Source organism: Pipistrellus kuhlii, unplaced genomic scaffold (genome assembly GCF_014108245.1).
Source record: "Pipistrellus kuhlii isolate mPipKuh1 unplaced genomic scaffold, mPipKuh1.p scaffold_m20_p_13, whole genome shotgun sequence".
NCBI lineage: Eukaryota > Metazoa > Chordata > Mammalia > Chiroptera > Vespertilionidae > Pipistrellus > Pipistrellus kuhlii.
The window spans coordinates 15,508,130-15,524,803 of NW_023425438.1; the positions used below are offsets into that span (position 1 = coordinate 15,508,130).

The 16,674-nt window shown below is 35.4% G+C and overlaps 1 protein-coding gene across 15 annotated transcripts in view; it reads right to left on the minus strand.

The window, feature by feature from the left end:
- The window catches only part of MAP4K3 (mitogen-activated protein kinase kinase kinase kinase 3), a 107,561-nt gene that overhangs the window by 30,647 nt on the left and 60,240 nt on the right, over positions 1 to 16,674 (minus strand). For 12 of the 15 annotated variants that reach the window (XR_006741403.1, XR_006741404.1, XM_045580664.1 and 9 more), the window contains 3 exons: positions 12,640 to 12,698; positions 11,206 to 11,268; positions 2,959 to 3,017 (listed from right to left, as the gene is read on the minus strand). Coding sequence is in view for 13 of the 15 variants with exons in the window: in XM_045580664.1 (XP_045436620.1) it covers positions 2,959 to 3,017; positions 11,206 to 11,268; positions 12,640 to 12,698 (181 nt within the window). In the remaining 2 variants the exon portion in view is untranslated. The remainder of the gene's footprint in view (positions 1 to 2,958; positions 3,018 to 11,205; positions 11,269 to 12,639; positions 12,699 to 16,674) is intronic. The other 3 variants (XM_045580667.1, XM_045580665.1, XM_036435102.2) reach the window with 1 other exon arrangement.

The following is a 16,674-nucleotide window of genomic DNA, read 5'->3' on the forward strand; positions in this document are numbered from 1 at the left end:
ACTGGGTACTATACAATAAACAATGTCACTATTCACTAGTCCACTCCATTATCCTATTATGAAATTTTTAGAAAGTAATGAGCAAAACAACACTGATGCCCTCAAATACTAAATTACTAAATCAACCTAAAATGATTTAAAAATTTGAATAGGATTAAAAATGTAACTGTATGCAATTATAGATTTAACTGATCATGTGAAGAAAATAATCTGGAAGTAAAAAGAACCACACAAAACTGCCAAAAATATTTTGCATATCTGAATTAACTAAGGAATTCATGAAGCTGACTATTCAAGTTTTTCAAAATTGTCTAACTGGTTCAAAATAATCTATAAAAAAAACCCCAAAATAATCTATAAAGTACTGCCCTGGTTATATTTGGAACCAAAACCACTCCCTATTTCTTTAAAACCAAAAGAGCAGTTTTATTCACTTACTTCACTCGATCTTACAACCCACAATTACTGAGTAAATATTACAAATAAGGGCAACTAGTAAGTACTTACTAAACCATAAATATGCCAAGTGTTTTACAATGACTTCCATTTCAGTCCAAAAGCAGGTACTATTATAATCCCCATTTTACTAGAGAAACTGAGGTAAATTTCTTAAAGTCTTCATGGCTTACAGAAACAATCAATTCTGGCCTTTACTACTACTACATTCAATTGTGCCAGAAATTGTATAATTCAATTTACTCTTTTCACTACTATTTAGGTCTTTTCTAAAAGAGAATTTATCTTTAGAATTTTTATGCTATATTAAAAAAATAAAAAATAATTTAGGATTTTCTTTAAAAATACTTTGTTGTTTTAAATGATCAGAAAAGTTGATCTCAATAATAATATAATTCAAAAGAAAAGAAAACCACTCAGTAAGTCAAAATATATAGGCATTTATTAAAAAAATAACAACCATCTTATATAGTTGCCTCACGGTCTGTAATACGTAGAAACCCAGAAATGAAAATCTGTCTGCCTGATCACCTATGGAGAAAGCAGGAAATCCTGTGAGTTTTAAAACACTGCCTAGTCACAAGGATAAAGCAGACATATCAGTACAGTAAGAGAAGTGCTACATCCATGCTCATGTCACATGTATGTATATGTACCTGTACACGAAACACAGCCAAAGGTCAAACTTTTGGCCAACCTACCTTGCCAGAAATTCGTTATATAGAATACAGTTCCTTAAGCAGGGATCCAATTAATCAAAAAAATGAAGGTTGGGCAAATTATTAATATTTTACCTAGCCAAAGTAACCATATATTATGAAAATTTCTAACAGATAAAAATCAGAAAATGGAAACTAAGGAATCTGGAAAATCATGTAGAGATGGAGATATATATATCTATATATATATACACACACACACACACACACACACACACACACACACACACACACACACACACATATATATATATATATATATATATATATATATGTGAAATATGTTTTTGGTTACTTTTGCAAGTATGCCATTTAAAAATATATTTTAAATGAATCCAAGAAAGGTAAATGAAGTATCTTTCCAAATTATCCTGTCTCTTAAATTAGGACAAACTATAAATAGCAATTAGTTATTATTTAGATAGAATTTCATTTTTCTACCAGAAGAATTTCACACTTATTTTCCATTTTAGGAAATATAAATAAAGTTACTAATAATAATTTAATAAAAAACACCTCATAGTACTTAAATGAAGTTCAGTTTAAATAAAAACTAGGACATTTCTCTAGGTCAGTGGTTTGGTAAACTCATTAGTCAACAGAGCCAAATATCAACAGTACGATTGAAATTTCTTTGGAGAGCCAAATTCTTTAAACATAAACTCCTTCTAACGCCACTTTTTCAAAATAGACCGGCATTTTGTGGAAGAGCCACACTAAAGAGGCCAAAGAGCCGCATGTGGCTCTCGAACTGCAGTTTGCCGATCATGGCTATTGGTTGTCATTGAAAGCCTTTTTTCTGTGTTGAAAAATATATTTAAATGATTCATTTATTTAAAGAGACATAATTTTGCACTATAATCACTAAATCTGAACTACTTGTCTTTAGTTACCCTTTGCCATCTGTTTAACTTAAAATAAGGGTGTGTATGTGTGTGTGTGTGTGTCAACTCTCTAATGCAACTGAAATTATATTTTGAAATTCTGTTTTGCTCATTATTAAAATATCTACATTGCTGGGAGATTTTGGCAACTTAACATTTCCTTATAATATTAGCTTTTTTGGGGGGTGGGGAATCAAAACATTTTATTGAGGGCCTTTGGGGGAGGGTTGAAGGCATGAGAGGACAATAAGGAAATCTACGGGGAACAGCGGAGTCTGGTCCCCATACCTCGCTAACTCGGGCCTATGAACAACTGAAATTGTTACACTCAATAAGCTGCCTTTTCACCACTGTGCTGTACTGCCTGGATAGTGCGTGCTGTAGAGCAGGCCTTGAATAATTTGGGTTTATTTCTTGCATAAATACCTGTCAAGACTGTAGACACATTTTAATTACTGTTCACTTTTTAAAAAACTCTTACCAGCTAAAATATTAAGATTTCTAAACAGTGTGAATATTTTCCAGCTGTTTTCAGAGGTCAACACATCTAAGAGACATACCAAAGCAAGTTTTATAAGGAACAGACAAGTCTTTACAAATAAAAGAAGTAAATTGCTCAAACATATATTTACCCTCCTTTGGAATATACTTAGTTTTCTCTAGAGATCTACAAAGTAGCTTGATGTAAAAAATTCAAGGTGATTGTCCCCATTATAACAATTACTGATTAAATGATTAGCAAAGTAGCAGTAAAACAAAGTTAAAAGTATTTTATGAAATATATCTACTGACTATTTTACTACTGTAATTATTTAGAATTATAATTATTAAAATATAACATTTTAAAGCAACTTAATTATTCCTCATTTAAATTTAAATTTTATAAGAACTTTACTTACTTGTTTGTACCTAAAAAGTAACTACCTTGGTGTCCTTGTCCATATTCCAGTTGTAGATCCTAACAGCATAAAATAAAACATTTAGTAAAACAGTAGTATCTTACAAATCACGATGCAATAATGCACATTTGTTTTAAAAGAGAAACCCCAGACTTCAAATAAATCTGTATTGCTGTGTGTTCTTAAAAAGAAGGCATGGTAGCACTTCCAACCATAAAAGGTATTCAATATTTTTCTGGGAACTCAGTTAAATAATATATGCAAGTTTCATTTAAGGATATTGCTATTATAATTAACATTTGTAAAGTCAGCTTTTAGAAAGAAAAAGTTCAAATGTAGTCTTTATTCTCAAGCTCCAGTGAAGTAAAAATGATTACAGGAGAGAACAAGTGACAAAAATCTTGGTCTGTCTTTGTAAGAGCTGCAATAATTATGTCTATCATACATTCACACATTGCTACAATTGCTTTATACAAGTAATAGTAATTTTTTAAAATAAATAAGGTACTCTTTTAAAGTAAAAAAAAAAATATATATATATGGATTTGAAAAAGATTATAAGTTGTATGTTAGGACTTTTAATATATTTTAAAGAGTTAAGGGTAAGTAGCAAAACTTCAATATTATAAAGGCAGTTCATCAACTATTTAAATATTCTCACTAAATGATGTATGTTGTAGAGTTGAGAATTGAAATTTAAAGGTACAAACAATACTATATGTGCTTGACTCAAACACCTTCTTGAGACAAAAAGGAAAAGAAAAAAAAAGAAGATACTTTTCAACAATAATGGAGAGCAGTTTCCTTTCTCCCTGCCTTCCTAAAGCCTATGTATCTCAAGCACTCTTTTAATAATAAAGGGGGAATTTTTAACATTTCAAGTGAATTTTATTTTTACTTGAATATAGTATACTTAAGAGTGCTGCAAGCAGCCTTGCAAGACTGTCAAATAAGATAGCTGCAACCTTCTCCAAGTCTCCAATGCATTAACACATAGTTCTTCTCTAGCAATTTCTCTGCATTTTAATTAATTTATTTACAAGTCTATAAAAATAGTTGCCAGGCTGTGAGCTCTCAAACAAGGAGAAATTGTTAAATCCATCTTTCTTCCCTACAGCCCAGGGACTAGCATAACACCTGGCACATATTAACTAGGCCCTAAATAAATGCTTGTTCAGATGCTATTTGTTTATTTTCCTATAAATAGTCTAGAGGCCCAGTGCACGAAATTTGTGCACTGGGAGGGGGTCCCTCAGTCCAGCCTGCACCCTCTCAGTCCGGGAGCCCTTGGGGGATGTCGGACATCTTTAGCGCTGCTGCTGAGGTGGGAGAGGCTCTTGCCACCACCGCTGCACTTGCCAGCCATGAGTACACTGACTACCAGGGGGCAGCTTCTACATTGAGTATCTGCTGCCTGGTGATCAGTTTGCGTCACTGTGACCAGTGGTTCCTCTTTTCAGTCGATTTACATATTAGCCTTTTATTATATAGGATAACTAACACTTCAGCCTCCTCTATAACAATAAAAGTGCAATATATACTATTTAGGCTAGATGTCTTTCCAGATGAAGTCAGGGCTGTGAGGGTCGAGCCCCTTGCACAAATTCGTGCATCGGGCCTCTAGTTAATATATACATGAAAATAACTCTAGGTCACAATATTACTAAGCCTAGAATCTCCAGAGGATTCTAAGCAATATATTACATTTAAATGGAAAGCACTTTAAGATACATTACAAGACCTGTCAAAAAAAAATTTGATAAAAATAAAAATCCAATTTTGTCTTTTTTAATATTTGTGTCTTCCATGCATAATAAATATTCTTACTAGTGAGAGAAAAGACAGTATATCTTAAACAAAAGAGATTACTCAACTGTCACACTGGTATCACATGAAATTTTGATGAAAAGAGATAGCTATTCTCTAATTAATAATGATAGATCTTAATACAATAATGATAGATTTTAATAGAATAAAATCATGCAAATTGACCACCAGGGGACAGATACTCAATGAGACAGTCACACATTATTATGCTGAACAATTTAATTGGTCAAGACTGTATACAGAACTTTTAAATGTTGATAATAAGTAAAGAGAAGTACTATCTCAATGAATTCACTTTCCAATTCAAGTTTGTTTTCTTCTTATTATCCTCTTTGTAGATAACTGGGCCCTCCACAGACCAGCAATATCTTTAGCCAATAATCTCTTAAACCTTTAATCAAAAGACAGCTTCCCAAAGCATCAACTACTAAGTTGATGATAATGACTGGGGGAAAAACAGAGACCATCACTGTATTCAGAAGGTAAGAGAAGAGTCTAAAAACAACTGACATCATTCAGGTTGTAGACAGACCCAAGTCTGGTGATTCACTGGGCCATGTGTGAAGCCCTCCCAGGAAAGCTAAGATTGAAAGGGGCCTGTTCTTTATAAATTCCTTCTCTGTAAATCAAGTTCTGTTATGTTTTAGCAAACATGGAATATAAACACGGTACTGGCCATGTCATCAAGTTAAAAAAATTATACTAAGTCCTTCTAATAATTATCTAATCCTCTTTAATTCTGCTATTATTTACCAAGCACCTATTATTAAATAGTAGGAATTCAGATGGTAAATCAGACAAGAAAAATGAAAAGAAATAGAAAGGAAAGAAAAAAAGTGAAACCTGGGCATAGTAATGATTTATGTTATCTTTAGGACAGTCTAAGAAAAACTGATCTACATCCCTTTTTAAAAGGACTTGAGGGCTATTCTGTAACAAATAATGCTACCAAAATTATTCTTGCAAAAGCACTCAAAATATACTCTAGATGAGTAAAACATGGGGTAAATAAGCTAAATAAGAATACATTTGAACATGCTAGGACAGACATAAAAATATTAGTTGCATAAATCAGGCATCTACTTATTAGTGAATGACAATAGCATAGTCAAGGTCAGTAAGTAACAACATGGACTGAAAACATGCAATAGCCTCGTACAGATTCAACCCAACAAAAATTTAAGATAGTCTCCCCAGCTCAATTAAAATATCTTTCTGAGCCACAAAGTCCTAATTTCTGTGGTTCATTTTAATGAATGGGGATGTATTCCTAAACCTAGGATAAAGGCTCTAAGAAAATATGGTGCCAGAAAAAAAAGAAAAAAGAAAAAGGATAAAAGAATGTGATGAGAACACTGGGAAAAGAAAATATATGATCAAGAAGACATTATAGATTTTTTTATTACCCCCCCAAGGAGATTATAAAGTCTATCTACCTGATGAGAAAACAGCAGGAAGTTAATAGAATTGATACAGTTGGCTACAAAAACAGGAAGTACTTCACCAATTTATTTTACCCAAGAAAAAAGAACATAGCCGAAGAGGAAAACGTTTTTTTAACATAAAAAATGAGAGATCTGGAATAAATAAAATCGTTAGATACCTTTTAATGTGGTAATTTACAGAAGTAAAAAGGGATTGAATCCTGGGTAATTAAAAAAGATTTTTTTTTTTTAAACTCAGAAAAGCAAGTGGAGTCAGAATACTGATCAAGCAGCCAGTATTCTGACTAATAAAAGCAGAAGACTTTTAAGGAAGCTCAAACTGAATAACAATGACTTCTGTAAAACAAGCCTGGAAATGAACACTAGCAGGTTAGATTTGACATTCTAGAAAATATCCTACTATTGAGCAATTATGAAATGAGGTCCCTCAGAAACTGTCTTAAATATTAGATAAGAAAAGTGACCACACAACATATATTTTGTAATAAGTAACTAGAGGCCTGGCACACGAAATTTGTGCACTTGGGGGTGGGGGTGGGGAGGGGGAAGTCCCCCCACCTGACCTGTGCCCTCTCACAGTGCAGGAGCCCAAAGAGGTAGGCCCCACCCACCCATCTGGGGCTCCTAGTTGGGTTGTCCCAAAGAGGTAGGCCAGAGCCAGGACCCGCCTCCATGCCACACACTCAGAGTCAAGTCCTGCCCACCTGTGTACCCCACTGTGCATACAGCCTCCTGGTGATGGGTTGAGAAGGTGTGAGGGCATCACGGCATGAGGGCATGATGACCACCTAAGCCAATGGTCGGCAAACTCATTAGTCAACAGAGCCAAATATCAACAGTACGATTGAAATTTTTTTTGAGAGCTCAATTTTTTAAACTTAAACTTCTTATAATGCCACTTCTTCAACATAGACTCACTTAGGTGGTGGTATTTTGTGGAAGAGCCACACTCAAGGGGACGAAGAGCCACATGTGGCTTGTGAGCCGCAGTTTGCCGACCACTGATCTAGGCTATTATTAGTATAGATAGTTTAACAGACTTAAAATAAGTAAAGTTGGCATTTACTATTTCTTTTATAGAATAAATATAACTTTATAGACTTTAATTTTGACCTAATTCAGGAATAATTTCAAAGTACTTTTATTATAATTATTGATAACAATCAATTGGTTATTATCTTCCTAACATATTTTTAATTTTAACTTACTAAATATTTTATTTCCTTAGGTAGACTAAGTTTCTTCAGAGTAATAATTATATGATTATTCATGTTGCTCATAGCAACTAATATAGTGCTTCACATACAATTAACTTTAGATATATTTTTCATTATAATGGGCCAAAATATACAGTAAAATTAGGCAAAATTTAAAAAATTAGCTTCAGCTGAATAGATGTATAATATTATCTTTTAACTTAAAGACAGATCAGGTAAACACATTTGTATAGTTATGGGCAAAACTGTTACTATTTAATTATCACATTATAATGAGGTTTTTGTTTTTAACTTGGCCATGTTTTAAAATTTAAAGAACTTTTTTATTCACTAACAATCCTAAAAATTAAGCTCTGTTCTTCTGGTCCCATGTATTATAATTGCCTGATTTAAAAAAAATAATTTTATTATAGTAATGAAAATTGAGGTGTTACATTCAAATTTCACTTAAAAAAATCATAAAATAAATACACTTAGCATTTAAAACACCCAGAAAGCACCGATGACACCAGGCTTTCAGGCAGCAGGCTTTTTGTAAGGGAGTAAACGTTTTTTCCTGGGTCCTAAAGAACTTAGGGCTGAAATCTTGGTGGCCACTGCCCACTAAGACGACAGCCAAACGTTCTGGATTCATGTGGTTTCTAGGCGCCAGCAACAAGTATTTGTAAGACATAAAATCTTGTCCGCAGGGCCAAAATTTAGGACTGATGAAATTAGGGGACTGAAATAACTAAGGACAGGCCAAACTCATTAGGATGGCTATTACTTAAAAAACAAAAACAAAAACCTCCCTTTCTCCTGCCACACAAGAACAAGTGTTGATGGAAGCAGAGAAATCGGAACCCTTGTGCACTGCTGGTAGAAACTGTAAAATGATGCAGCTGTTATGGAAAACTGTATGGCTGTTCCCCAAATATATTGATATTAAATGTAGAATTATCATGCGATCTAACAAGTCTCAATCTAGTTATAAATCTAGGAAAGCACAGATTTGATAGATATTTGTAATCAATGTTCACAGCAGTATTATTCACAGTAATCAAAGAATAAACAAAATGTGGTTTATATGTACAATAGAATATTATTCAGTCTTAAAAAAGGAAATTCTGACAAATGCTACAACATGGATGAATCTTGAAGACATGATGACATTTTGCTAAGTAAAGGGAGCCAGTCACAAAGGGACAAATGTACTACGGTTCCAGTTATATAAGGTAACTGGAGTTTAAAGAGACAGAAAATAGAATGATGGTCGCCTTGGCCTTGGGTAAGGGAGAATGCGAGTTCTTGTATTAATGGGTAAGGAGTTGTAGTTTGGGAAGATGAAAATGTTTTGGAGACCAATAGTGGTCATGGTTGCAATACAGTACCTATATAGTGGCTTAGGTATGAATTACTAAGCCAGGCTGCTTAGGTCAAATCCCAGCTCTGCTATTACTTAGCTAAGTGGTAAGACCAATTTCATCTTCTTTGCACCTTAAATTCTCTCATTTGTAAGACATAAGTTAATGTATTTAAAGTGTTTAGAATAATGTCTGGCATATAAAAACTTCTTAGCTAAGTGTTAGCTTTCATCGTCATTAGAAGTACATTTAAAGGTGGATTTTATAAATGTCAGAATCTGACAAATATTTCATTCACTCTCCTACTACAAGTTATCTGTCCCTAATGCCCTCCTCTGTCACAAGATCCCATCAACTGTTCCCTCGCTCATAAGAAATTTCTGAACAGAGGCATGATAACTTACTCAAGTTACTGGGCTAGTTCAGCACAGGTACAGAAAATAATATTGAAATTCTAAGTATTGTGTTTCTCATGCTACAATTGTCTTACCTGGAGAATATTCATCTAAACTTTGGGTTCTGTAATCTTTTATTTCCACAACAAGTTCTGTCTTTCTAGCCTACTTATGTCGAGGTCTAGAGAAATTTTCAATCCAGAAATCATTGATAATGTGACTTGTTAGATCACATGATAATTAAGAATTCCTTCTCATTTGCTTCCTTGGACGGTTAATTCTCAATCCTCACACTTTCTGGCCTCTCTGGGCCATCTGATGCATCTTTCTTTCTTTTGTGACAGTGCATCTACTGACTCTTCTTGCTTTTCAACTGCATCTTCCCTACCTCCAATGTTGGTTCTACCTCTGACTGCAAAACACAGACATCCACCTACAGCGGTAAGCAGTTTTTACCCTTTTTCTTTAATCAGACCTAGCTGGGGAACACATGACACCTCATGGTTTCATCAATCATTTTCTCTTTGATTACTTCAGTCTCCCTCTTTTGAGCTAATCCCACAATTACAGCAGGAGTATGACCACTTCATAATTTCAGCTACCTGCCATCTCTCAAAACTGTGTCAATGACGGTCTCTACATTAGTTCCCATGAATTATTACACAGGCGATATTTATATATCCACTTTCTTACTGAAGAACTTAGAATGGCTCCTACACAATACTGAAATCCATCTTAGTCCCTCCCAGAAGCCAAACAAACCATTAACCCAAAAGCTTTTCTTATTCTCTGATGTCTATTATACCAGATATGTTAGCCTCTCCCTCATTGACAGTCACAAGTAGGTTTCTAAAATCTTTTATGTTCTACAAATATTAGAGGGCACAGATTTAAGAATTTATGTTAAGAATCATTTAAAACAATCAGAATTGAAAAAGATATGTTACTGAAGCAGAGAGGAAGAAAAAAGATAAGGAAAATTTGACTGAAAAGGCAGAAAAGTGAAATCTAGAAGTATAAAGGCAACCTGGCCAGCTACAGAAGTAGAAAAGAACTATTTACTTAATAGCAACTATTAAAAGTATTATTTATTTAATATTCACCAGGGCTAATGTCCCATTTTTTCTTCCCTAATGGTAAGATAGTCTTAACATTTATAACTTCAAGGGGGCTTTATAATCTAAATTGTGGCCTGAGAAAAATGGATATTACATAATGCTACCTACCGAGCTGTAATTTTATTTAAGACTGTTTTCTTTGTTAATAAGGGGCAAGTTATTTCTTAAAATGATATACATACATAATATATGCAATATGTAAATAATTGCATATATTATGAATGAATATGTACGTATATACAGGCAGTCTTCGGGTTACGTCAGACTCGGCATATGTTGTTTCGTGGTATGTCACCATCTCCCATTTATTTATTAAAAAAAAAAGTTCTGTCATTTTGACGTATGTACACATGTGCTTTATGTTTTTTATTATTTATTTACCACAAGTAAAGGTCAGGAATTGCTGTCTTTTAAGTTTTTTTTTTTTTTTTACTGTTTCACTTCATTGCTGCTGTGCTGTGTGTCTGCTCCACGTGTGACGCAGGTGCTTATGGAGGTGGGTTCTGACTTGCAGTGAAAATCGCGTTCCATCCGCCGTAGGAACGGATCACAGAGGTAACCTGAGCACCTACTGTATGCAGATAGGTCCTAGTTTATTAAAACTGGAGATTTTTTACAGGGAAATGTAATTAAAACTCATATTTGAGTCAGAAAATGAAATGTTTTTCATAAAAAAGAAAAATATTTTTATTTTTTTATTGTAACATTATATATTTGAGTAAATGTATTTATTTAACTTGTTATGGAAAAAAAATTGCTATAATCCTTAATATAGCAGGATCTTATAAAACAATGCTAAAACTGGTTCATTAAAATCTGACAAAATGTTTGATTAAAAAAAAATAAAACAAACAATGAAGACTAAAACAATGCTGACAAGAAAATCAGAAGATAAGAAATACCAGATTAGATCTTGCAGTGTAGTATATTTCTTCTGAACTGTCCAAAAAACCATCACTGTCGGGCTGTTTAGCAGAGATCAAGAAACCCAAGTTATTTACACTTACACTAACAGCCACAAATTCACAAAGGGAAACTTTCTTAACTGAAGTAAGTCCTGCTAACATAATTTTGTTAAGGCAAATGCAAAATCAAATCATATTAAAAGGTTTCTAAAAAAGCAACGCTGCAATTAATTTGCTCTACAATGCAGTTCCTAAATTAGTGCAGAGCTCAAATACATGCAATGCCAACTTAAAGAGAGAAAGATTAAGTAAACTGCCTTAACAAAATACAATTAGCATTAATAAACATCATGACTACTTTTTCTTCTTAACCTGTTTCATCTTCTACATAAATGTCAGGCTGCAGTATTTAATATGGTCATTTTAAGAATTTTTCTTTAACATTCCTTTCTCCCATGCTGGTATACTGAATTAAAATAACTCCAGAAGTTCAAGGCTAAATACTCCATCTGTGTGCCTTTAGTCAAGTGGGTTAACTTAAATGTAAGAAGGAAGTTCCCACTTCAACCCTTAGTACTTATTTTTTTAAATTTTTTAATTAAATTATCTCTGTACATATACCATTGGCCCCCCGCCCCCAATATATGCCCTCCCTCCCCAGAGTTTTGTCCTTAGTACTTATTAACAGTTTCTTTCTTCTCGTTATTAAAAAGAAAGAAAAAAGTAACGTAATCTGGAGCTCTGGTAAAGTAATTAGGATTAATTCTATTTATTTTTTAAGTCTCATGTTTTATTCTTCCACAGAATAGTAACATCTCAAATATTTGCAAAGCATTTTGCTTCTAAGATTACATCTAATCTATCATGTACCTGGAAAGGAGTATAACACATTAAAAAGAATCATGAAAAGAAAGTTCATACAGTCAGCAAGCCTTAAATGAATGACAAACTTGATTTACTCTGTATGCCTACTCTCTCCTGAGCTTTAGTGCTCCAAACAGATGCGACTCAACTCTAATGTTTAAAAAACTGGCTCACACTCAAAAGACTGTCCAAACATTTAGTGAGAAGATGGGCTTTTATGGACCAAACATTTTAGTTTAATATTTATAGCATTTATGCTAATAAATACATACACAAAAGCTATTCAAAATGAGAAACAAAAATGAAAAAAATTAAAGAGCCAGCATTAAAAACACTGATCTAGAGACTGGTAAAATTCGTTTTAAGTTTCTCCTAAGTAATTTAGAAAATATTCAATCTCAGCAACACAGATTTATTTATTCTGAATTTCAGAATGACTTACCTTTTTATTTCCCCAAATGCTTTAGAAAATATTAATAACTAACTTTCTAAGTCAGTTCCAATATATTATAAAGACAAGTTAAAACATTTACTTTAATGTTAACATTCCAAGACTACACTACTTACAAGTTCATGATGTGGTTCTGTCTCTTTCCTTAAGGGTGGATCAAATTTTACTTGGCCAACTAAAAAAGAAAAAGAGTAGAGTAAAGCCATGATCTGTTTCTTTATTCTTAATGATACACTAATTTTAAAAGTTACTCCATGGCAAAACACATTTAATTTTATTATCTACCATACTTTAATCACAATCCAAAAATTTAAATAAAGAATATATTAGCCAGAAAAAGTCCAAGAAAGTCTAAGCAGTTAAAGCTTACTCTGCTAATAGTAGGTCTTTTCCAAAAGGAGGGCAATATCAGAAAAACTGGGGTATAGGTCTCGAGTTTCAAACAGCCTGGAGATGCCTCTGCAGTTAGGAACTGAGAACTCACTGACATAAATGAGTAAAAAATGATCCAGAAATAACTGTACTTTGCAAAAAGGGCCTGAAAATATAATTTTTAAATAGAATCAGGTAACAAGATAAAAAGTACTTTAAATTCGATTTTCAATAGTTTTCTAAATCAACTACAAAGACATCTCCAATCACCTTTTGTATTATAATTAAAGACATGACAAAGAAATCCTGCATTTAATTTTGTATATTAAAAAATAATGGGGAATAATCGTATACTAAAGTTGTCATTTCTAGACAAAATGCTTTGGGAGGCAATTAGAAAATTTAAATCATGTGGCTTCACAGGAGCTTTAGGGTAATTTTATATGGTCACACACACTAATCATTGATAAAATGCCAAATCCCAGCCCTGGTTTTTTTCACAATGCATTGTGCTTTCTTTCAAGAGTTTCCTCCTTCTCAGAGCATTTCCAAATAGCTCCAGCACAAATGTTGCCTAATAACTTAATATACAGTGCGTGGCCCGCCAAATTTCCTGCGCGAGGTTCACAAAGGACTTCCAGTTTGTAGGCCTCACCAGTGTTCTAAGGTGGTTTCTGAAATGGAGTGTTTGTAAAAGACCACTGGGCTGGAAGCTGAGATCTAGGACTTGCTGTTAACTTGGTGTATGACTCCGTCCCACAGGCAAATCTATTCATCTCTGCAGTTCTTTTTTGTTTTAAAAATGGTAATAGATCCTGCATCTACTTACCTCACTTAGCTTTTAAGATAAAGAGATGGATTCATCGTAATTAAAGGATAAAATGTATTATTGTTATTGTTACTAACCTAGCCAAAAAGTGGGAATAGTTTCTTGAAGGCAGTTTTCTGAAGTTACCACATTACTTGATTTCCCTAAGGTCATTCTGGAGTTTAGGTCCCTAAAGAATAATCTCAGCTCACAGAGAACTGTTATCACAAGCCTGACTGCACTAAATTAGCATTCTAAGTCACAGGGAATTGATGCTTCCAAGAAGAAAAGAAAAGTTCAGGCATAATTATTCCCGAGATTCCTGTGGGCAGCTTATAATTGCTAAGTTGATGATACTGGGTCCCATGAGGCTGGTCTACCCGAGGGAGCCCATAACTTGGCTGTCCATGAGAATTACATGGAGAGCTATTTTATTTTATTTTATTTATTTTTTTGAGCTTTGGAAAACATTTATTTATTTTTTAAAATATATTTTATTGATTTTTTTTGCCCCCCTCCCTCCCTCCCATACATACCCTCCCTCCCCAGAGTTTTATGTCCATTGGTTGTACTTATATGAATGTATACAAGTCCTTTGGTTGATCTATTATCTCCCCCAGATCTTCCTCCCCTCCCCACTGTAATTTGACAGTCTGCCTGTTACTTTATTGTCTCTATATCTGTCTCTTGGTTCATCAGTTTATAATGTTCTTTATCATCCACAAATGAGTGAGATCATGTGGTGTTACTCTTTCATAGATTGGCTTATTTCACTCAGCATGATGTGCTCCAATTCCATCCAGGTTGCTGCAAATGATGAGAATTCCTTCTTTTTATGGCAGCATAGTATTCCATTGTGTAGATGTACCATAGTTTTTGGATCCAATCATCTGCTGACGGGCACCTAGGCTGTTTCCAGATTCTAGCTATTGTAGATTGTGCTGCTATGAACATAGGGGTGCATATATCCTTTCTGATTGGTGTTTCTAGTTTCTTGGGATATATTCCTAGAAGTGGGATTACTGGGTCAAATGGGAGTTCCATTTTCAGTTTTTTGAGGAAACTCCACACTGTTCTCTACAGTGGTTGCACCAGTCTGCATTCCCACCAGCAGTGCACGAGGGTTCCTTTTTCTCTGCAACCTCGCCAACACTTGTCATTTGTTGATTTGTTGATGTTGGCCATTCTGACAGGTGTGAGATGGTACCGCATTGTTGTTTTGATTTGCACCTCTCGGACAATTAGTGACTTTGAGCATGTTTTCATGTGCCTTTGGCCTTCCTTCTGTCTTCTTTTGAAAATATTCTACTTAGGTCCATTGCCCATTTTTATTTATTTATTTATTTATTTATTTATTTTTTTTTTTTAAATCAATCTTTATTGTTCATATTACAATATTACACAGGTTCCTCGTTTCTTCCCCCCTCCACCAGGTTCCCACCCCACCCTCTGCCCCCTCATCCTCATCCATTGGTGCACAGTTTATGTTCAGTCTCTTCCTCCCTCCCTTTCCCCGATAGTAAATCCCTTTTCAGATAGCAAATCTGTTACTTAGCATTTTCTCATATCAATAATACCTCCACATGCCCAATGATACACTTCACACAAAAGACATTTCCAAATAGGACAACCAGCCTCATCCAGGCCCCACCCAAGGCACTCACAAATCAACACCCCAGCACTATACTAACTCAACACATCCAGATATAAGCCTTCATCACTTGATTCAGCAGACCCTCAAGTTCCCGCAAAAGTTTCCAGCCATGTCTGAGAGGCAGCCGTGGGGCAGGGGCAGGTGAGGAGCGAGCTGTTTTGGGCCAGGCTGCTCCGGGCCTGGCCTCTGTTGCTCTGGTTCGTTCCACAACCAGCTGCTCCGTGTCTGGTCACTGCCGCTCCCGACCCAGTTGCTCTGGACTTGGCTGTTGCTGCTACAGGCCTGGCCACACCTGACTCGGCTGCTCTGGGCCCAATTGCTCCGGGCCCGGCCGCTCCGGGCCTGGCTGCTCCCAGCCTGGCAGCCGCTGCTCTTAGCCTGGCTGCTCCCAGCCTGGCAGCCACTGCTCCAGGCCTGGCCGCACCAGACCCGGCTGCTCCGGGCCTGGCCGCTCCCAGCCTGGCAGTTGCTGCTCCGGGTCTGGCCACTGCCACTCCCGACCTAGTTGCTCTGGACTTGGCTGTTGCTGCTACAGGCCTGGCCACACCCGACCCGGCTGCTCTGGGCCCGGTTGCTCCGGACCCGGCCGCTCCGGGCCTGGCTGCTCCCAGCCTGTCAGCCGCTGCTTCTGGCCTGGCCGCACAAGACCCGGCTGCTCTGGGCCTGGCCGCTCCCAGCCTGGCAGCCGCTCATTGCCCATTTTTTAATTGGATCATTCATCTTCCTTTTATTTAGTTTTATAAGCTGTCTGTAAATGTTGGAGATTAAACCTTTATCAGTGGTATTATTTGCAAATATGTTCTCCCACACCGTGGGCTTTCTTGTTGTTTTGTTGATGGTTTCTTTTGCTGTAAAAAAGCTTTTTATTTTGATGTAGTCCCATTTGTTTATTTTCTCTTTAGCTTCCATTGCCCTAGGGGCAGTACGTCTGAGATTTTGCTGCCTGTGGATGCTTCTAGTATTTTTATGGTTTCCCGGCTGACGTTTAAGTCCTGTATCCATTTTGAGTTTATTTTTGTGAATGGTGTAAGTTGGTGATCTAGTTTCATTCTTTTGAATGTGTCTGTCCAATTTTCCCAACACCATTTATTGAAGAAACTGTCTTGATGGAGAGCTATTTTAAAAGATAGAGTCTTGGGTTGACCCAAGACCTACTGAGTCAGGATCTGTGGAAAAGTGGGACTTCTGAATCCATTTTTACTTTTTATTATTATTACTTTCTAGAATATATTTTGATTGATTTCTAAGTGGAGGGGAGAGAGCTAAAGAAACATCAATGATGAGAATCACTGCTTGGCTGCCTCCTGTGTGCCCAAA